The 23,392-nt window shown below is 38.0% G+C and overlaps 4 protein-coding genes across 8 annotated transcripts in view; 2 read left to right on the top strand and 2 right to left on the bottom strand.

Annotated features, from left to right (window-relative positions):
- The window catches only part of LOC111077298 (protein Wnt-5), an 82,833-nt gene that overhangs the window by 45,921 nt on the left and 13,520 nt on the right, over positions 1–23,392 (bottom strand). For 3 of the 5 annotated variants that reach the window (XM_022371512.2, XM_022371513.2, XM_022371511.2), the window contains exons 2-5: positions 18,808–19,260; positions 10,620–12,216; positions 7,612–7,696; positions 6,372–6,552 (exon numbers count right to left, since the gene is read on the bottom strand). In XM_022371512.2, coding sequence (XP_022227204.2) covers positions 6,372–6,552; positions 7,612–7,696; positions 10,620–12,216; positions 18,808–18,929 — 1,985 coding nt within the window. In that variant the 5' untranslated portion in view covers positions 18,930–19,260. Of the gene's footprint in view, positions 1–6,371; positions 6,553–7,611; positions 7,697–10,619; positions 12,217–18,807; positions 19,261–19,616; positions 19,723–23,392 lie in introns of those variants that run through there. The other 2 variants (XM_022371510.2, XM_022371514.2) reach the window with 2 other exon arrangements.
- On the top strand, positions 14,996–15,532 carry LOC121404614. Its single transcript, XM_041594421.1, has 2 exons — positions 14,996–15,242; positions 15,308–15,532. Exons 1-2 carry the CDS (start codon positions 15,006–15,008, stop codon positions 15,479–15,481), a joined length of 411 nt encoding a protein of 136 aa, XP_041450355.1. The 5' UTR covers positions 14,996–15,005; the 3' UTR covers positions 15,482–15,532.
- Positions 15,615–16,620, top strand: LOC111077302. Its single transcript, XM_022371516.2, is given in 2 exon segments — positions 15,615–16,005; positions 16,007–16,620. Coding segments are annotated over 2 exon segments (369 nt in total). The 5' UTR covers positions 15,615–15,795; the 3' UTR covers positions 16,166–16,620.
- LOC111077303 (probable salivary secreted peptide) lies at positions 17,082–18,412 on the bottom strand. The gene is made up of 2 exons (XM_022371517.2): positions 17,940–18,412; positions 17,082–17,350 (listed from the first exon to the last, which is right to left on the bottom strand). The coding sequence occupies exons 1-2, from the start codon at positions 18,123–18,125 to the stop codon at positions 17,174–17,176; spliced, it is 363 nt and encodes a 120-aa protein (XP_022227209.1). The 5' UTR covers positions 18,126–18,412; the 3' UTR covers positions 17,082–17,173.

Consider the following 23,392-nt stretch of genomic DNA (forward strand, 5'->3'; position numbering starts at 1 on the left):
GTTAAAATTTTTTCAAACATTTTAGGAATAGCGGATAACTTAGATATACCTCTATAATTATTTGCATCAGACTTGCTACCTTTCTTATTACATATTACATAGTGAGAAAGAGAAGAGGGAGAACCAACTTCTCGAAATTTTGTATAAAGTCTTGATTTTAAATTTTTTGGACTGGATAACTCCTTGGTAAAAGGAGGCTTTCCAGATCTAACCGGACAAGAAAGTGGGACACAAGAAGATCAAAAAATGTGGCAAGTATATTGTAAAAAATGTTTGTGCCTTTCATAACGTCAGTGCACAAGTACAGAGCGGACCAACCAAAATCCCTTATAAGGTTATTAAGCTTCGTAAACTCGGCTTTAATAAAGCAGCGGACACGTTCAGATAGCCTACCCATTCGATCCAATACAGTAGGGCCAATATCGACTGACACTTCGAATGTAGGATGGTAGGAGTCTTCAGGTATACTGAGCGGAAGGGCTCGGGTTAACAACGCTATGGTCGGATCCGAGAGAAAGCACAGATCAAGCAATCGACCCAAGGAATTTTTCACATGGTTGACTTGAGACAGGGATAGGTCTAGCAAGCCGTCGATAAAGTCATGTCGTGACATGGGCACAAGGTTATTAGACTCGTTTACCGAAGACCAAACAGTACCTGGCAAATTAAAATCACCAAGAACTATTATATGGTATTTATCTGATAGCGAGGAAGAAACAGTTTTTAAAGCGGACAGGTGATGCTCGTATATTACGATATCCGAGGAAGGTGGAATATACGAGCAAGTAATGAAAATGGAAAAGCTTGGGAGAATCAGTTTACGCACAGGAATTCCAGGTCTTGTTGAACCTGGACCATGAAATGTTCCGACGTGAAGTTTGAGTCCACTGCAATAAGGACCATACCTCCACGTCGAGATGAACGGTCATTTCTAAAAATTGTGTACCGAACTGCCAAAACTTCGGAACTAAGGATGTCCGTCTTTAACCAGGTCTCGGTGAACACAATAACGTGGGATGAGAATGCGAGACTCTCAAGGAAAAGAGTGCTGAGCCTACTACGCAAGCCTCTAGCATTCTGGTAGGTAACTACAAGAGAGGAAGTTAGTTTTTTGGATGGGTGGAAGTAGAGGTGGAAGATGAGGATGGAGATGGAGCACTGGTCTGAATGCTAGGAAGAGTAATGGGGAGCCTATTCTTTTTCTTAGCCTTAAACTCTTTAACCACCAAATGCTCTGGCCAAAACTTGGCGGAACAAATGGTTTCAAATTCAGTTGGGGAGACGCTTATCTTGAAGAAGATATGGAAGATATCTCCCTGGCGTAAGAAAAGTTAAACTTTTCCACCTTTAAGCCGACGGCTTTTATTTTGCTTTGTATAAAAGCGGTCACATCATTGGATGTGAGGTCAGGGGCTAGCCGCGAGACAAAAACTTGTCGCTTTGGTGGGACTCCCACCAGTGCTTTTGGCACCACAGGTCTAGTACCTGTGATGCCAGTATCCGGTAGTCCTGGACATCTATTAGCTGGTGGGAGCGAAACTGATGGGATAGTTAAGAAGTTGAGTGCGGAATCGACAGACACGGACTCTACAGACATTTCAAACTGTATACTCTCCGAGGTGACGCATTCGGCTCCCGAATCTGCATCACCAGCAGCGATCATTGCCCTTGGAGTAGCAAACGTAATCAACTGCTGCACTAAGGGAGTGGTCGGAGCAAGTTTTTCAGACGCCGGCGGACATGAGGCAGTCGGCACTTGCAAGTTCCGCGGAGTAGACCTCTTGCGCCTCGGAGACTCAGCCAGGAGCTGTAAACTGCTGAACTGAGTGTCCATGGCCAAGAGCCGATCATATTGCTGTTTAAGACCTACGATCAGCTCTTTGAAGCCAACCCGCATCTGCCTCATGAACGAACGCATGTCATTTTCCACAGCACGGCATTCCTCACAACTATAATGTAGGCCGTTGTTTTGGGAAATGGCGTCTCCTACACGGCCCGAGATCTCTACACATTTTGCGTGCACTACGCTTTCGCAAAGCCAGCAGGGGATATTGGGCTGGTCATGGGTGATCTGCTTCTAGCAGGTTTTTTTGGCACAGACGACAGAAAATTCCATAATAATCATAATAATGTCTTTTATTTTTTTATTTTAAGGAAAAAAAAAGTTCAAAACAAATAGCAATCAGACCAAAGTGCAGAGCAAGCAATGCTTAAGGCAAACAACAGCTTATAAGTGAGAGCGTTACTGCACAGAAAGTTACAAGAGCGAGAGAGAAAGAACAGTTATTGAGAGTTAGGTGATAGAGAGAGTGATAGACGGCAAAAGCTACGAAAAAGAGCGCTCAAATGTAATGAGAGGGCGTACTTACGAAAAGCAACAACACAAACACACGACTAACCGACGCACAAAATGTATTAAATAAGTTGTGTTTTTACACAATTATCAGGCATGCACCCGCGGTGAAAGTATGATTTTAATGTAAGTTAGTTAGAGAGTTAAATTATAGATAAAAAACACCGGCTGTTTAAGTTAAACAAAAGGAAAATGCGGAGCGCAAAACAAAAACACGTCTGGTCACTACGAAAGAGAACGAACGAAGTTGTAACAGTCGGAACAGTCGGAATCCAGAGTTGACGGCTGCAGTTAGCTTTACCAAAGCTATCGAAGCTTAAACACAGAGAGACGAGTTAAACACAGATAGACGAGATAAGCACAGATCTTTAGGCGGGCACGGAGAGGCGACGAACAGAGAGCGTCAGTGCAAGTATGTGCATGTACGGAGATAAAAGTAGAGAGCGGCTCAGAGAGGGTGCATCGAGCAAACGTCAACAACAACACAGCTGTGAATACGAATGCACGGAAGAAATGAGAAAGGCTAACTAAACGAGCACAGGTAATGGACAGATTGCACGGTCGGTTTACCCTGTGTACACTAATAAAACACAATTAGTTTCAATTAAACAACGAAAATAAAACTTTTTAGGAGGAGCGAATTAAAACACGAGCATCAGCCACGATAGATATCCGCGGATAACCTCCGGGGCTTTAACCCCTTGAAGCCTGTGAGCAACCCAGTTCCTCACACTCTCCTCTTTCTTCCAATAGCGTAAAACTCCCTTTTCCGCCCTGTGTGGCGGCCGCCCACTCACCGTTTTCAATTTGGCGTTGTGCGCTATCTCTATACTGCTGCACCTCCGCCCAAAGCTCCGGACATGATGCCTGCCTTCTCAGGAATGGCCTCCCTGCCCCTGTTGCCGCTGGGCTCGGACACTTCCATGGCCCGCGCTCCCAGGTTTCGCTGATCCCCGGACTTCCAGGTGGGTCCTCCATTGTGCCGTGCTTTCGGCAGCTGTGCTCAGGCTGCCGGCCTCCGTATCCGCCCTCGTCGCTGTCATCGTCAACTGCGCCGTCCCTGCCAACGCCACCGGCGCCGTCTTCGCCACCGCCAACGTCGCCGACTCTGCCGCCACGGCCTGCGCCTCTTCTCTGCCTCTTCGCTGCCTCCTCGGCCACCGACTCGCTTGGCGCTGGGGTCTCTGCCGCCGCTACCGTCCCCGCCTCGCACGTCGTCACCTTCGTCTTACGTTCTCCGGCCGCGGCCGTAGGCGCCAACCCCGCGCCCCTATTCCGCAGGTCGAGTGTGTTGCTCCTCTGCGGGACCTCTTCCCACACGTGTGCCCCTTCTCGGCTTCCGGCTCGGGTGGCGTTGCCCTCGACTCCTCGCCTGCGTCCTTGACCTCGACCTCCTCTTCCAACGGTCGCGGCTCCCACATCGCCTCCTCCTCTGCCACCACCTCCTGCAGACGGCGTTGCCATTGCTCCTCCTCTGGCCGGGCCTCGGGCTTCTGCGCTGGACGACATGAAGTTGGCGGCGGGCCCTCTTCGCTCTCGTCGTCGGATTCCACTCCCGATTTACTGGCGCTCTCATCGGAGGTGACCACCTCTTCCGCTTCTCCTCATGCTTGGCCTTGATGCGCAGCGTCAATTCCGCGATCTTCTGTCGCACCTGCCGGATTCAGAGACTTTCCTCAGCGGCTGCCAACGGAGTGCGCGTCTCGCACACCGACGGTGCGGGCGACACCAACGGCGACGCCATAAGCTGCAGCTCCGGTGAGCTACTCCGCCGACTCCCTTCGTCTCCTCGCAAGAGCATGCCCCCCGTCGCTGACTGAAAGTGGGGGCGTCGTAGCCCCATTCCCGCAATATTTTATTTTGCTCACTCACAAAATTTCTAACCGCGTTCATTTTATATTCTCCCTCTGCTTCCCACGCGTGAGTGTGTTGTGTGCCCGTTTCCTTCTCCTCACATGCTTTTATACCCGCGTTGCAGTGCGATCGTTCGACCTAACGGTGCATGGCGCCATATCCCCTACGGTCTATCTTTGTGCGCTGTCACATTCGTCTCACCCCGTTTTCGGGCTCTCTGTAACGGCTTTCGTGGTGGGTCCGCTTTTTATCCGTTTTCACCGCGGTTTAACCCTAGGATGCTGGTTTGGATTAATAACATCATCTCGACTGATTCCCAGACGGTGAGTCTTATCGATCAGATGCTTCAATGCCGGACCGTTGAGGCCTCACTGGGAACGTCTACGTCTACTCCGCAGGGCGGAGTCCTCTCGCCCCTCCTATGGAACGTAGCAGTTAATGAACTGCTGCGAGAGATAGAGGGGGGTGGATTTCACGTGGTGGCGTACGCTGATGATGTTGCCATAGCATTCTCTGGAATATTTCCACAGACGCTATGCGAGTGCATGACAAGCACTCTGAAGAAACTGTCCCAGTGGGCAGACAAATGCGGGTTTATAAGGTTCGTCAAAAAAAAAAAACTAAATATGAGATGAGATCCATTTTTCTCTGATTACACCGATATGTAGTCCGACTAAGACGTAAAAAACGTACTCAAAAGTTAGTTGGTCAAGGGCTTCCGTTCCAGACTTTCGAGAAATATTAATTTTGACAATTTCTCTGGCATTAGGCGATTTCGAAGTGGGGTGATTGTCCTAACAGAAGCAGAAAATAGTCTTTCGCATGTAACTGATGGTACCCATCGAAAGTGCATAGTACCAAAGACTATACAATACCAAGATGCTGCATGACCGACCAAAAAGCTGTTCTATGCCGAGGCTTACCGGTGCGACCCATTCGGCTATGCATCGTCTCTGGCCGCGAGCCAGAAATGTTTGTAAGAAACGAGCCGAGCGAGCTCGAGACCGCTTAGCAGATGCGCATAGTGGGCCCAGCTTGATAAATTATAAAGTGAAAAGGGGTTCAATACATTTTTGTACATTTCATTTTCGTATCATATTTCAGCTCATATCTCCTAAACTAAAACGAGAAGGAACGTGTGAGTCGCTTCTGGGGACGCGACTCTACTTATACCCGTACTCAGTCAGTATATACATTTTTGAGCATGATTTTTTAGAATTTTAGAATTAAAAAACAAATTTTACATTTTACATTTTTTTTGCTACATATGATATCTACATCTACATATACAATGTATATTCTACATCTAACATGTAGACTGTACATGTTCCAATTAGATTCTACATCTCCTCCGCTAGGGGTTGTTCGCGCACTGAACGCGGCAGAGTGTGCGAGCGAGAAGGAAAATGAGTTGCGTTGTCGTTGGCAGGAGGGGGAGGGGAAGCAACTGAAAATGAATTTCTTCATTCTGGCTATAATTATGATCCGATCTAATTCAGATTCGGCAATCTGGTAGATATGGGCATTCTCTACGATACTGCGTTTTTAGTTTTATCGTATCTTTAAAAATGTGCCTGCCACAGATTTTCGTCCTTTGTGTGGGCGGAAGGGGGCGGGGCGAAATTTTGAAATACACTTGTAGCAGTGTGATATCACATGAGTCTGGAAACCAAATTTGGTTTCTCTAGCTCTTATAGTCTCTGAGATCCAGGCGCTCATCAAGACGGACAGACGGACAGACGGACGGACAGACGGACATGGCTATATAGACTCGGCTATTGATGCTGATCAAGAATATATATACTTTATGGGGTCGGAAACGTTTCCTTCTCTGCGTTGCACACATCCACTTTTACCACAAATCTAATATACCCCTTAACTCTTTTTTGAGTACGGGTATAATTATCTTGAAAATTAGATTCGCAAAATCTCTGGAATATTTTCTCCTAGATGTGGGTGGGGACAATACAAACAATTAACAACTCTAAAGCCAAACTCGGCCTATTCAGGGCCGCATCAACCCTCAACCGGGCCCTGGGCAACCATATTTTGTTGGTGTATTCTGTCGCTCGACTCGGGTTTTTTCTCTCTCTCTCTCTACAGCCTTAACCTAACCTAACCAAAATCGGAATTCAAATAAGAGATCAACGAAATTACTACTCACTTATAAGCGTATTCCAGGTTGTCACCACAACCTCCCCATGTCCAATCGTCATGAAGCTGTTTAGGTCGATTCCCACGCGAGCAGCCACACGACGCTAACTGGCCATCTCGACATGCTCGGGCTATGAAGCTAGTCACTGTTGCTGCTGCAAGTGCATGAATAAATGCCATTTCTGGTGCCGCTGCATCAAATACAAAGATTTAAATTAGTGGTATATTAGTGTTAAGGCTTTTTTGTCTACACAGAGAAAAAAAATTGATGGGTTCAAATCTGATAAATTATGATGATCAAATAGATCATTTTAGACCTTATAATAAGATTTGTTTATGTCAAAACGATATTTTCGATAATCTCAATTTTATATTTATATTTATTTAATTATTATTATTATTGATAAAATAACTTATTGGAAAAGTTTTGGTTGTAAAAAGTTATAATTGAATTACATTTTTTCTTCCGTTTGGTTAGAATTACCGAAATTCAATGAATGAAAAAATTACGTGTAACGTGTATGTTTCGCATTAACTCCTAAGCTAACGAAACGATTTTAATAAAATTTTGTAGTTCTGCAGTTACGTACAACTTGCCAAATGTGATAGTTGTTATTTGACAGCAAACAAAAAAATTTTCTTTTCTTTATCTTTCCTTAGAAATTATACTTTACAGTTTTATGGCAGTTTTTTTAAATATTCGCCACCAAACATGAAAATAACTGTTATTATACCCGTACTCAAAAAGAGTTAAGGGGTATATTAGATAAAGTAAAAAAGATAAAAGTGGATGTGTGTAACGCAGAGAAGAAAACGTTTCCGACCCCATAAAGTATATATATTCTTGATCAGCATCAATAGCCGAGTCGATAAAGCCATGTCTGTCAGTCTGTTTGTCTGTCTGTCTGTCTGTCTGTCTCTTTGTCTGTCTGTCTGTCTGTCTCTTTGTCTGTCTGTCTGTCTGTCTCTTTGTCTGTCTGTTTTCTGTTCTGTTTTTTTTTTTTGTCTTGGTTTTGTGGCGAATATTTGGCGTCACTGTAGGTTTAATCGGATATTCCAAAGTGTTATTATTTCGTGAACCTATTTTTCTAGTTTCCTTATTACATGTGTCCAATATTTTTTTGCGATTACAACCCCTATTGCGTCAGCAGATCTTCCACTGGTAACTTTTATTGGATGTATGTAAGTACATATGTATGTATGTACATGTTCTTATTTCAAAGGAGTTACTTTTGGTTTAAAATACTCACCCAAATTTGTCATAGGACCAAAAACGGTTTCGTCGTCTGTTGTACTGCAGTTCCAGCGACGACTTTTAAATTGAAACTGACACTCCTGATAAATAAAAAAATACGAGTCCGTGTTAAATGAAAGAAATATAACTTTATCGTTAACAAAAACGATATCAAAACGAAATAAAAAAAAATGTACATACACCCTTGAGGAAACACAGAAGGAAAAAACTCCGATCCTATAAGGTATATACAGTTGTTGTCATTGAAATAGTAGTGCCGCAACTCACCACTTTCAGAACTGTTTTTGAGACATTTCCTGTATTCCAAATTTGACATGTAATACCTTTTTGGAAAGATTAACATGTAAGCACTATAACCCTAAAGAAATCCTATTGCATTTGCATTCCATTTTCATGTTTTACGTGACTTAAGAAAAATACCCATCAAATCTGCTGTTGATAGAAATAGTAATGCTGGGTGTAAATATTTAACAACTATAAAAAAAAAAGAAATTCATTTAAAAAAGTCACCATAAGTTTATTTCAGCTATTAAATATTTGAATGAAAGAAAGTTTTGGACATAGCGGTAATTTTGATTTTGGAGCTTAAAAGTAATCTGGACTGAGCCAGAAAAGGAGACCTAAGAGCTAGACTAAAAACTAAAGGCAGGAGGTATAATGGAACTGAAAATTAAGATTTATCCACTCTCGCATTTGTATTTAACCCAATTAACTATAAGAAGTAGGCTAAAAACGAGAAGGAACGTGCGAGTCGCTTCTGGGGACGCGACTCTACTTATACCCGTACTCAGTCAGAATATACATTTTTGAGCATATGATTTTTTAGAATTTTAGAATTAAAAAAAAAAATTTACATTTTTTTGCTAAATCTGATATATACATCTACATCTACAATGTATATTCTACATCTAACATGTAGATTGTACATGTTCCATTTAGGTTCTACATCTCCTCCGCTAGGGATTGCTCGCGCACTGAACGCGGCAGAGTGTGCGAGCGAGAAAGAGATAGGTAGCGGGTCTCTGGCAGGAGGGGGCGGAAGAACCAACAGAAAATTAATTTCATTCTGGCTATAATTATGATCCGATCTAATTCAGATTCGGCAATCTGGTAGATATGGGCATTCTCTACCATACTGCGTTTTTAGTTTTATCGTATCTTTAAAAATGTGCCTGCCACAGATTTTCGTCCTTTGTGGAGGCGGAAGGGGGCGGGGCGAAATTTTGAAATACACTTGTAGCAGTGTGATATCACATGAGCCTGGAAACCAAATTTGGTTGCCCTAGCTCTTATAGTCTCTGAGATCTAGGCGCTCAACAAGCCGGACAGACAGACAGACGGACAGACAGACATGGCTATATCGACTCGGCTATTGATGCTGATCAAGAATATATATACTTTATGGGGTCAGAAACGTTTCATTCTCTGCGTTACACACATCCACTTTTACCAAAAATCTAATATACCCCTTAACTCTTTTTTGAGTACAGGTATAAATAGCATTGGGCATGCCGGGCTGAGCCCTATGAGGCCAGGTTAAAATGAAGTGGTACTGCCTAGTCTGGTGTTTGAGTATTGAGCAAAACTGTTTATGTAGGCATACTTTATAATACATAAAATTCGTATAAGAGTTGAAGAATGGCTCTCAAAAGAAATCTTTCTACAGGATAATGATCCGAAAGACTCAGGAAAGCACGCTAGGAATTGGGTTTCATCTGAAAATATCGACGTTTTGCTATGTCCAGCTCAGTACCTGGATCTCAATCCCATCGAAAACCTATAGGCGAATGTCAAATACATTGTAGCAACTTCAAATCTGTCAACCAGAGCAAGTTATAGCGAGTTGTCAGAGGAGTATTGACTCAAATCCTATTGAAGCGTGGTGAGGACCTTATTGACCAATGCCAAGTCGTTGTAAGGCCGTAGTGAAAATAAAATTGATTGAAAACTAGTTATAAAATCCAAGACACATGTAGAACCTGCAACATAGGTTTTAAATTTAATTTCGTTATTTTTTTCGATTTTCTAAAAAACACTACTATTTCTATGAACAGCAGATTTCATGAGTAGTTGTCTAAAGTCATGAAAACAAGAAAATGGAATGCAAATGCACTCCGATTTCCTTTGTTTTCTATTTTTTACATTCCTGTCTATCCAAAAAGGTATTATATGTTAAATTGGGAATACTGGAAATGTCTCAAAAACAGTTCTGAAAGTGGTGCGGTGCGGCACTACTATTTCAATTACCACAGCTGTATATTCTTGTTCAGCATCAATAACCGAGTCTATTATGATGACGAGCTAAGTCGGCAATACAATGTACGTTTATCCGTCCCTATATCTGATTCTATGCAAAATAGTCCGTCAGTTTTGAAGCTTTATGTCTTGAACTATGCATATACTGTCAATATCCAATATTATATAGCTGAAAACGCTCCACAAACTCGTTGTGGGGAAAAATATGTTGCTTATGAAAATATTCCAAGCAGACGATTACAATTGGATTTCTTTTTTTATCCTCACAATCAGGATAGTTTTCCGTATACAGATTTGATTTGTATTTAATTTTTACATGTGTGGATTATATGGGTTCTAAATGCTTTTATGCATGTATGTTTTTCCAGCACTTGGAAAGTTTTTATCTTAATCGGTTAGTGACATATGAATAATTGGGCGAAAAACAAGTTTTTATCAATTTTCTTAATTTCTGTTTTCTTTTCCATAAGGAATTATCATTAACATGGGATCTCCACAGAATTTGTTTCTTATCTTCTATTTATACTCTTTGAGATCCATTTGCTTACGCGGACACAAATATAGACACTAATTTGGATGGGTAGTACCCATTGGGTACAAATCTAAAAAATATATATGTATTATGTTCTGTTATGTTTTTATGTTCTATATACATATATATGTACATGTAATGCTTTAGTACTTTAGTTTGCAGCAATAAAAGTTACATACATTAGTAAAATGGTTACATTTTTGTTACATACTTACTTGAATAGCTGCACGAGCACCACGGCTAATCGCTGGCATAACACTAGTATGCTTCATACATTGTTTTTTCTGACCGTAGCTTAAGCCATTGATTTTATAACAGCTATTAGGATTTAGGTCTATTTTTTCAGAGTAGGCATTTAGCCTTGATGTATCATTGTACTGTTCATTAGGCGATACTAAGCCGTTTTCGGTCATCTTAGCGATCAGGAAATCGCGTCCACTGGCGACATCTGCAGATGTCATCACAATATCCCGATCAAAATAACCAGTTTCGCGAGTATGTTTATCAACAGAGCCGTCAATCAAATCTTTCATGGGTTTATGACCGCGTGGCTGAGAACGCTTCATACGGTTCACCTTTTCACCCTCTGTTTCGTCGGATGGGTAAGTCAAAGCGGTATGTGCTTTAAAAGAATCTGGTATCTCAATGGAAACAGCGAAACGCCTGGTATTATTGATCGTTTGTATAATAGGCTGAAATCGAGGTTGTATGTATTCTGATTGACCTCGAAACCACTCATCACGCTCACGCTGGCGCTGTTGCTCTTCGCGTCGCCGCTGGCGTATACATTTTGGCGATTCTGGATTACGAAGACAAGCCGGGCGCTTCGTTGTGCGTACGGGTTCCAAATTTCCTGGACTTACTATTGTCGGCACTGGCTCTTCAGTGGTCAACCATGTCGTTGACTGATCCTCATTCAATAAGTGTACTTGAGGAACTATGGGGATTTTATCCAACTTTCTGCCCCCATCGCTTTGAGCAGAATCATTGGTATCCGAAACTGGTTTAAGAAAAGACGACAAATTGTTTATATCTTCATCGTTATGGTAGTAACCGCCAAACGGCTGTTGACCTGGAGTATGTGCGCCCTGTGGAACTTTGCGTGTCGGCGGGGCTATCGGCGCAGCATATTGGAAAACTGGTCTAGGCGGACGTTTTACGTTCGTTGATGCACTAGCGGCCTGCTTAGCTTTGTCCTTTTGCAAGCTTGGGAATTTAACAAACTTTGACTCAAAGTTTGTATTGGTTTTAGTCATATTATGCAAAAACAGTATGTGCTTCTTTAAATCGTCTATATTGGAAGAAGGGTCCACTTCTAGTTTCGTCGTTGTACTGCTGTGCGTTATTGGCGTGGCTCGACGTTGTGCATTGGAAGCTGCTACGAATGTTGACTTTACAATGGGAGGATGGGAAGAGGTAGAATCAATCCACCCAGGATCAGGAGATGCATTTTTTAGTGCCATTGGAACTATAAACTTGCGGTCCTCATCAGTTAAGCTAGCGGGCAGACCATTTTCATCAGTATCATCGTCAAGAAGTACAATTTGTTTTTGATCCATTTCTTCCTGTATCGGATGAATGCGCCGAGATCTTTGCGGATCATTTGTCAGTCTTTTAGTGAGATCTGCTTTTACAAATCCAGTCTGAGAGTCTCGCAAATCTACAGGCTTTATAAAAGTACCAAGTTTACGCAGACCCTCTTGGTGCATATATGCTTGTTCATCTTTAGTGATATTAAGAGGAATACTTGTATTCGCCAGCTGTTCCTCTTGACTTCCAAATTCAATAAACGGCGATCTTATTCCAAGACATCTAAAAAGAAAAATAACGCATAAGTTATTGCATAGAAATAACATTCATTACCACCTGATAAAACAACAAACAGAATAATAATATATACAAAACACATAAATATGTTTTTCCGATTCTGAAACTATGCTGAAACTATTCGACCAAAAGTATCAATAGATTCTTATAATTTACCCCCATTTTGAAAACGGTAGAAGGTCTGATGCAAAAATATGTAAATTTTTATTTTTTTTTCAACTTTAAATGCAACCTTTTTAATAAATGATGTTCAAATGTTACCTACACTCATGTGATTAATAATGAGGACACTTGGCCCTGTTCGATAGACACGGAACTTTTTGGGATCTGTTGGACTTGAGATTTTTAGCTTTGAGTATTATTTATATTTTGGAAGGGTTTGTTCCATAGAATATTTTTTTTTTAATTATTAGAATATTTAAAAGGGGGTTTGCCTCACGAATCTCAGCACATTTTTCTCAAGAGTTTGGGATATTTTGGATTTTTGTTTCCGTGTTTCCACTTTAATCGTATGTTTTATTGCATTATCATTCATTTTCTGGAGAAAATTCTATCTTTCGGCAATTTTCTGTAACTAAAATCCATTTTTGTGGACGTTTTTATGTCCATGGGTATCTGAATACCTCCCTTACCATTCCTAATATCTAAACTTTGTTTTATGGATGTTTTTATATCTAAAATTACTAAAACTAATTACGATCAAATTTTTAAACCAAACAACTCTTAGAAACAAGCTATTTTTTTCGAAATATAACATGTTTTATATCGGTGTCTCTATTAATTCGCACAGCCAAAAGTCAATTAAGTACCAAACAACATTTTTTTTATTTTTTTTCACCTTGAGTGTTTTACATTTTTTTTATAAAGTGCAAACATAAATCAACTTATAAAAATTAAGATCACCTCAGAACTGAATATAGTAATTTTATAGAGCATTTGCTAAGGCATGGCCAAGTGTCCTTATTACACTACTCGATCCAAACCGACTTTTTCTGATAGATATGGAACTTTAAAATTTTGTTAAAGAATTATGGTTTTTTTTTATTGCAGAACTTTTTTTTAAAGAATTTTTGAAGTCTGGTATTTTTTTAAAGCTTTTTTCAAAGTGGTCAACCACCAAATACCGCAAAAAATCATCATTTTTGCATTTTAATGCTTTATATTTCATAGACGGTAAGCTGAAATCACAAAGTGTTTTCGCTTGACTTCTAGCTGTTTTACCTATCTTTTCAAAATAGGAAAGTTCTTTACAACCAAACGTAAGATACTAGAGCTATGTGAAAAAAACAAGCGCTACCTCTAAAAAAAGGTTTAAAAAAAAATACCAGACTTCAAAAATTCTTCAAAAAAAAGTTCTGCCATAGAAAAAAAACCATAATTCTTTAAAAAATTTTAAATCCCCATATCTATCAGAAAAAGTCGGTTTGGATCCTTGAGGAAAAAAAAAGTTCGATTTTGTCGAGTAGTGTATTCAGAGCACTGAGTTAACAGATTTTTTGGCAAGTTGTATTTTCAACAGGACAGGTACAAGTGACCTAAATCTTCCTTACAGTCTGAAAAGGCCAGAATTAGTTCCGAACCTGAATCCATTTGAGAATGTTTGTTTTTTTACATTTTGAGCAAACAAATATAAATGTTTTTTTTAATAAAAAAAGGAGTTGCCACACCCATTTTTTCAAAATACCTTCATTTTGCTAACCATAAACTCATATCAAAAAACTAAACCAAAAAATATTGTTTCGTTTGGAAGTTATTAATTATTGCCTCAAAAAGTGGTCAAATTTATTAAAACCAAATAATTAAAACCAAATTTGAGATACTTAAGTTATGTGGAAAAACCAGACGAGCTACCTCTGAAAAAAAAAGCATAAAAACTAACAATTTTTACAAATTTGTTGAAGAAATTTTTGTCAAAACAATAATTCTTAAAAAAAAAAAATTTTAAGACGGAAATCTATCATTAAAGGTCGATTAGAATCCATGAGGAAAAAAATAGTTCGATTTTGTCGAGTAGGGTAATTTAAATAATCTCAATTAATAGCAGTAATAACATTTAACTTTTTCTTCATGAGATTGCTCTATATTTTATAGTCAAATATTGACAGCAAATATAATGTTGAATTTTGTCGGCCTGTGTAATTCAAGCAAATTATCGATCCAATTCAAATTATTTCCAATCCTTGGGATGTTTTGACTCAAGATAATCTAACCAAATAACCTATCCATACTATATTATATTATTAAGAAAAACTTGAATTGTTTTTGACCTCATACATAAATAGATAATTCCTAATTTCTAGTCAGATAAAATAGCATTAACTGCTCTGAGACTTCAAGGGTATACAAACTTCTGCGAGGTGAACTTATCATACTTTTAATTTCTCCAGTAAAGCTTGCAACGTTTAGCTATAGCAATTAATATTTTTGTCTTTATTTTTCGATAAGATAAAGTTTCTTAATTAATTTGAACCCTCAAAAATACAATATAGTTAAAATGTACCCATATATTAATACCCCGTAACTAGTATTGTAGTTAATGTTACATGTGTAGGAAAACGTGTAGGGCTGAAAGAAGCCTTTTTGAATCCAGAACCAGAGACTTTTAGGACTCTTCTTTTTCATGCTTAACATTTTAAAAGTAAAAGTTACTGGATATGTTCAAGTCTGAATATCAGCTATAGTATTCGCAAGTCAAGTACATGATTGTACTATCAAACTATTTCCGAGCATAGTGTACAACGCTATAAATAAAAGGTCCGTGTGAGATTTATTTCATGTCAGTTAAAAAAGATACATACAGCAAAATTCTTAAAATGAGGAAAAATTCTGTAATTTTTGTAGTCACAGTAGCTTTCGTCTTATTTATCACTCTTCAGGAGCCGGTGTGTGCCACCAAAAACTACCTCTGGGGCGAGATTGGGGTCAATGACTACAAGCTAGCCAAGGATACAATCAAAAAGGCATTTTTTGTTGGTCTTGTACAAACAAAGAAATATGTTTTTAAACAGTCGGTAGGTTAAATACCTATTACGTTAGGAATATCTATAAGCGATCAAGTGTTTTTGTTGAATTGCAGGACAACCTAGATGCGTTAACGATTACCGCCATTCAAATCACTGACAAGAAGAAAAATAATGGAGCCACTGCACAACTAATTAGCGGTGGCCCTGGTTCGAAGGGTGCTACCATTTTATTTGAATCTGAGCGTGGCTATGGCATTAACGATTTGGTTGAAATATGGGGCCGATAAAATATAAAGAATTGAAAATTCACTTTCTCCATAATAAATGAGATACGCAGCAACAAGATGTTTTGAATTTATGTTACACCGCTAGCAACAAAGAGCCGTTACAATAGTTTCCACATAGTGTGGAAAGGTAGAATGTACCGACTTTTGAGATATGCTGCAGGTGTTGGAGACACATTTATCGAAGTAGGTCATCATCGAATAACAATTTTTGAACCAAGCCAGCCCTATAAAAGCGAAAGTATGTCTTGTCTTCAACATCAGTATTCATTCTCTCATCTTCAAACCACTACCACAGCTCAGTAACTACTATTAAAATGTACTTCAGCAGTGTGATTTTGTTGCTACTTGGCTCCTATGTCTGTTTGATCAACGGTCTAGGCGGCAGTAGTGGCGAAGGTAACGATTATACGTGGGGTGCTAAATTAACAACCGATACCCTGATTGCACGCGAGGTCATAGCTAAAACAAAGATGCTGCTGCAAACCACGACTAAGACATATACGCTGACCCAGGCAGGCACGGCCTATGACTATAAGCTATATAAATATAACGGATCTAAAACGGAAGCGCGGTGCAACTGCGGAGATCACTTCTGGCGGTGTAGGTGACACGACAGTGACAATCAAATTTACTTCTTCAAGGGGATCCGGCATTAAATCTCAAGTGGAAATATATGGAGCATGATCGAATGATTAATTATAAAACTCTATGGTAAAATATCTCACGAATGTTTTGTTGTGCGATGATTTAAATCATAAACATTTTAAGTGTATTATAGATTATTTGCGGCTTAGCTAGTTTTTGGTTTTAATAAAAAAAAAAACAACATAAAATATCCTACTATTATTAATAATATTCAATACATTTAAGAAGGACGAATACTTTGCCAGCAATAAACTTAAAAAACCTCAATTTTATAATTCTTACCTATGGATATACATTTCTGAAAGTATGTATTATGTACAGTCGATTTTTTTACTTAGAAGAACTACATGTTTAAGTAGTCATTGCGCAGTTTTGCAACGATTTGCCAAATATATTCAGACTGTTCAGTTTTATTCTTACTTACCAAATACCAAACCATAGCCAAAAATAATCGAAATCGGATCATTATATTATATATGTTACTTAGAACAAAATGTTGTTTCCAAAGAAAAAAATTACACAAAAAGTTAGAAAATTCAATTTCATAGTTTCATCAAGAGATAACAAAAGTTAAAAAAAATTCACTATTAGCCGAGATTAAGCCAATTTTTTAGGATTTTTTTGAGGTAGTTAAGAGATATCTCAAGTGAGAGTAATGGAACGGAACTTTTATAAAGAATGATTTTTCTTATATGAGATAAAACTAAGCAAAACTTAATTATTAAAATACACAAAAAAAAAAATTATTGTTACGTCATTTTAATAGGTATATCAATTCGTTGAACTAGTTTACATTTAATTTGAGACAAAATTATGTGGAAATGTGTTTTTATTAACTTTTAATGTACATATTGTCACTGTAGTCAAGAAAAAAAAAAAAGGAAAAGTCGCAGTGTAGTTTTATGTCGTATTTTGGTTCTTGCGCAAAGTTAATGGGTCATGATAAAAGAAACAAACGCTTTTTTTTAAGATTCCTTACTATTTTATTTTACTCATTCATTATTTTATTCATTTACTTATGATCTACAACAAATTTGGGCACTTGTTCTATTTTCCGTAAATCTCAACTCGAAATATTAAACCATAGTTGTACTGAGATTGAAGCTTGATGTGTACAAAGTTGAACCCGGGACCTCCAGAGTAAATTGTAGCATGACCACCAGTGTTATTCGTCACCTGGTCGAACGCCCGTATGCCCGTTATGATTCTCCCGTTACCAATGCCCTGTAGTGTGTGGAAACCGAGATATATGTATATTTTTTGGAAAAGAAGCGCGAAGAAAGATCTTATACATATTTACACAAAGTATATTACAGTTTTTGTGCTTGAATTTTCATGTTGACTTGCTTTCACATATAAATGTATTTATTGTAATTCTTTGTATATATGAAGAGGGGTTCGAGGAAAATAATTTTCCCTCGGAAACACTGGATAAATATAAAAATGACTTTCTGGTGCATTGACGGACAGGCGAAAATTTTAGATCGACACCTAAGACTCGTTATCAAAAGAAAAAGTTTTGCTGCCTGATATATTATTAAAAAATCGTACAAATATGTAACGGGAATCAGTAATCCCAGTTTTAACGAATCTGTAAGTTTTTGCTTTTTTAGTCATGTTTGATGTTTTTGATTAGAAAATTTTAAGAGGATATACTTTTGAATACACTAATATGTGTTTGCTATTTTCTAGTATGTTCTGTTTTCGTCAGCGCTCGAAATTGACAGCACACATATGAAAACAGGAAATCGGACAGGAAATGTATAATACATACATGAATACTTATGAAAATCTGAGTCGCGTTGATGCTTACGTTTTTGGGATATTTAATCTCATGGTTCACATATCTGCCGGGGGACGATGCGTTTGCCACATTTTCAGCATGTAAAAGTTGAGCTGAGTTTGAAATATTTCCCCATGTACTGGATACTGCATAGGCTGTTGCCACACAGCTTGTAACTACTAACAAACGCATTATACTCTTGTAGTTCGTTGCCATTTTAGCGTCTGTAATCTATGAACAAAAACTGCTTGATATGATAAGTGAAACAAGCACTATTTATAGAGCTGATTGAACGTAGTGTTGATTTCTAGTAAGATGCTTCAACTTGTTAATTTTTTTTTTTTGTGTTATCGGAGCATGTGCATGTATAAACTCTTATCAGTTTTGTGTAGTGTCTGCCAAATGAGCGGTATTGAAGCGCTTTTAAATTAGAACATGTATGACACGAGCTCTTTCAATTTATTGTACGCTACGGGGCGGCCGGTACCGCTTAAGTAAAGTTCAGATTAGAAACTAAGTCGTTGTGTGGCAGCTTATTTTCAGTAATGTGATTCTCTATTTAAATTTGAGAGCCATTCCGTTGATACTTCATCACTTTCTCTTTCTCACATTTAAGAGGTTATCAACTAATTTAATCGACGTATGAATAAAATGAATTATAGTATAAGTTTATTAAAAATTGTTTCCAAATATTACAATAGGATTTTAGTTTAAATTAATTTTAATTAAATAACCTAACATGACTATAAATGTGGCTTGACGTAAAAATTCATTTTAAAAATAATATGTACATATATTTGGTTTGATCTATACAATTACGTTTGTGGAGCAACGACTCAGCTACATATTTATAGTTTAAGTGTTTAGATAAGTAATAAATACATGAAAAAATACTTACATCCATGTCGGCACACCTTGCGATCCAGCTGCAGCATTAGCATAAACCCGTGGCGCCATCAGAAAAACACAAATTAAATATACATTCCACAATATGCAGTGCATCCTTATAAAAAACTCCATTTTAAGAGATAGGTATATTGTTGTGTGTGTGTGTGATCAATAAACTTTTAATTGCTTATTTTATAGTTAAAAGCTTGATGTGATCTGTTGGTATTGGTACCGCATAATACATAATAATATGTGTATCTTTTGACTTATGTTATTTTAAGGCTCAACTTGAAAGAATGAGCTCCAGTTTGTATTCCATATTTGTTCCTTGCTTAATTTAGCGTATAATTAATACTCCTTGATCCTTTTTAATTCTTATATTTCAAAAATATACATTTTAAGTTCATTTAATTTTTATCGTAGCTACGTCGTTTGATCAGCCTTAGATAAGTACCATTTCGAGCTGAAAAAAAAAATTGATTTAATTTAATCATTTTTGTTCCCTTGACTCGAATAATTATAAATTTTGATTTAAATTAGTATTATATTTCTTCCAATCCTTGAAATAGGTTATACGAGGGCTGTCTAAAAAGTTTCAAGCCTCGGTAATGGTCGTATTGCATTTCACTGCAATTCAAACCTGTGAAACGGACTTAATGGGAGTAGCATGCAGTTTGAGCGTGCGAAATGTATGCTTAAGTTTCGATTTGTAATGGATCTGCTGCAGCGCAGCAGAAAAATTATAAATTCATGTCTTTAAAAATAATTTTCCCTTTGTGAATCTTTATGTGCGTGTTGGCGAACCAACAAACCACCAACCTGAAGCAATTGTATTATTGGGTTTTGTGTTTCATACTATACTGGTCACATTTATTGCATATTTCAAAATGTTAATGCATATCGATAGTGTAGTTATTATAGTTTGCCTATCGTTTGAACATGTCGATATTATGGCCGTATGATATTATAGCCTATTTACATTGACATGAGTTACCTATCGACTGTTAAGTTAACTCAATAACTCGGAATTGGCGTCTACACTGGCACAAACTCGATTTATAGGCTATTTACATTGGGGCTGCGTCATGCTTCTTTGCGTCTTGCCGGAGACGCAGTTTTTTTTACATAGGCTAAGCATAGGGACCTAGTGGGGGCATAAAGTTGCGTCGGTCACTGATTAATGTGCATCTATTCAATATATTCCATTGATTTTGCGCTTAACAGCAAAGTTTTGCACTTTTCTGCCTATCAGCGCAACTATCACCACTAATAACAACAAAATCTTGTAGATCAAAAATCAAATTTTGGTGCTAAAAATGTATGGTTGTGTCAAAAGGTGAAAATATACATAAAATCATGAAATAAATACTTGAAACTGATTGTATTATTATTATACGAAATTTTTGTGACCCCCTGATGCCATTATGACACTGCCGGAGACGAACTTCGATGGTTTTCATAAACCAGAAGAAGAACCAGAAGAACTCCCACAAACTCTACAAAGAAATGTCTGAAAATAATAAATAAATATGACAGTCAATTCTCTTTCGTCCATTTTCTTGTCGTCTTGCATAATTCTGTTGATTTCTCAAAATTTTTTTTTCTTTCCCTGTCATCAAGCACTCAAATCAAAATTCAAGACGCACATCTGCCAATGTAAACGCCTTTTCTGCTTCATTGCGTCTATTCCGATATCGATAGCAGACGCGCCCAGGATAAAAAGGCTATAATAGCCTATTTACACTTACATGAGTTACCTATCGATTGTTGAGTTACTCAGTAACTCAGAATTTGTGTCTACACTGGCACAAACTCGAGTTATTGAGTTATGAGTTTTGACAACAGCACGTTCTACGTGTTTTTAAAAACGTTTTATATATCAACCAAATTATTAATATGGACAGAAAAGATTTGGGGCTACATTTCGTGAATAGTTCTCAATGAATAACAAATTCAATTTTTCAAATTCATTTATTTGTAATGATTTTCATTCTTGTATGTGAGAGTTCTTCCGTACACCACGAAACCCATTACCCAGCATACCTAGCTACCCAGCACAGCGGAATCTAAAAATTCCTGTCAAACTTCATATAAAAAAAAACTGTAACAGGAATTCATGGCAGGAATTTACTAGTTATTCCGTGAGGGTGGGGAACATAGCTAAAACAGTGTTGATGAATCAGCTGTGTTTTTGTAGACGGAGCCAACTGTGAAATTCAACTGAAATTAAAAAAAGGGGGGAAAATGCACTCTGATGATAAAATGATTGTGTTGGTGGCGGCATATATTGTTGCAAAACAAAGAAGAATAATTTTCATCTCTCTTTTTGTTTTTGCCTACATCTTGCACCATTCACTTCAGGAATAATTGTTGAACATATATTCCTGAGCTGGGAGTCAGCTGTTCTCTCAGTTCACACACGGTCCCGATAGGTAACTATCGATACAAATCTGTGGATTCCGCTCGTGTTGCTGGATACACACTCCAGGAAAAAGAAATTTTCCTGGCACAGTTTTTAGATTCCGCGGTGTTGGATACTATGCCTTAAACATGATTTTTTTTTCTAGTGGTGATAGTTCACACGATAGGGGAACAGGGATGAAATAATCGGAGAATCGAACAAACGCAACTGAAACGCAACCATAACTTAAAATTTTTGCCACCACTAGGCTAAACCTATATTAAAAAAAACGCAATAGCTCAACCGTAGTGTTTACATTAGACTATTAGACTTTGCTAACTAAATTTTCTAAAGCCTAGAACTCAGATCCAAAAACTGTTTAAGCCTAATACTCAGATCGAAAAAAAACACCTCGCGAACAGAATCAGGGTTGATATTCATATGAAACCGAAAAGACATTTTTTCCGGCAAAAACTGTTTTCTAGGCTCTGTACGGAAGGCAGTACTCAGACACTAACCATACAGTACACTGCCGATCAATGGAATAGACTCAAGAATTTTCCGTATGAAATGTCAATTTTTAAATCAAAGTACTCATCAACGTGGAAAAAATTAATTTTTGCAGTATACATGACTCTATTCTTTATTCAAAAAATAAAAAATTTGCGTTTTAGGGCAAATGGTTTTCTTTTAATATTTTATTTTGTTTTTAAACCTTGAAAAAATTGATATTTTTATCGATCAATCGAATAGACTCAAGTGCTTATAATTAATATAAATGACAAACTTCTTAAGAATCTTAGTATTAAAATGTTTTATTATGATATTTAAAGTTTTATTAATAATGAGTGTAGCCACCTTTATTGGAAATGACTTCGTAAAGTCGATCTGACATTGAATCATAAAGGGACTTCAAATAGTTCAAGGATATTTCGCTCCAGGCGTTTTTGATGGCATTTTTCAATGATTCAACATCTTCAAATTGTCTTCCCGACTCATAAACTTTACGCGAAAGCCATCCCCATACGTTCTCTATTATATTTAGATCTGGAGAGTAAGGTGGCCACTCCATTAAGGGAACATTTTGGTCTTTAATCCAGCTCTTTACGACTCTGGCAGTATGGACTGGGGCATTATCTTGCTGGAAAGTCCAATGTAATGACTCGAAAATGTTAAAAAAGTGCGGGAATGACTTTTGTAGTAGCTCTTTGTAGCAAGTTGCATTCATCTTGCATGAAACAAATTGGATTTCAAATGTGCCATAGTAAGAGATGGCACCCCACACCATTATTCCCCCCTCACGACTATGGTGACTAGTCAAATGTTTTTCTTTCTTCCTTAAATCGTGAAAATAATAATTAAAGCCGTCTGGTCCATGAAAATTAAAACGTTTTTCATCCGAAAAAACGGTTCGATACCACTCGGTCTTCCATGTCATGTGCTTTCGTGCAAAAAGAGAGCGAGCCTGCTTACGAGTGAGCGGTGGTTATTTTATATTTTTAATCTCTTTATATGTTTAGCGTTCCTTATAACTCGCCGCACGGTTGCTATACTAGTTGTAACTCCCAAGTTTGATCGAATTTGAGCCGCAGAGCACGTGGAATTTGAAGCTTTTCGCAGAATTATTCGCGTTTCGGTAGTCGTGAGTGCTTTTCGATTAGGAGTTTTTATGTTTTTTCCATAATTTGATGGATTTCGCAAAAAATGAGACACAACAGTCTGGCTTCTGGAAATTTTTGTGGCTATCTGCCTGGTTGTAAGGTTGCTGTCCATATATGCCAATATTTTTGCTTTTTCCTCCGCTGTTAGAACTTTGCCCCGACCCATTTTGTATTTAAATAATGGGAAGTCGCAAGAGGTAATTAAATGCACCTTTTACCTTGCACAGCTTATCAGTAACTAAAATTGCAGCCTCTGAGTCTATTCGAATGATCGCCTAAAAAGCTCATTTTTTGGCATAGGGTAAAGCAAAATAGAAATAAATCATAACTGTAAAATTTCTGCACCCCGCTCTTATCTCCTACTTCTGTCCCCTGTACTGCTCTAACAAACACAGCAAAAAGTTCAGCGAAAGCTTACTCCGTAAATGAGGAAATCGAAGAGAAAAACGAAAAATGCATTGAGTCTATCCCATTGATCGGCAGTGTATATAGATGTGCCAGTTCATACAACGAAAGTGGTGCAGCTGAGTTTT

The sequence above is a fragment of the Drosophila obscura genome, unplaced genomic scaffold (assembly GCF_018151105.1).
Source record: "Drosophila obscura isolate BZ-5 IFL unplaced genomic scaffold, ASM1815110v1 contig_25, whole genome shotgun sequence".
NCBI lineage: Eukaryota > Metazoa > Arthropoda > Insecta > Diptera > Drosophilidae > Drosophila > Drosophila obscura.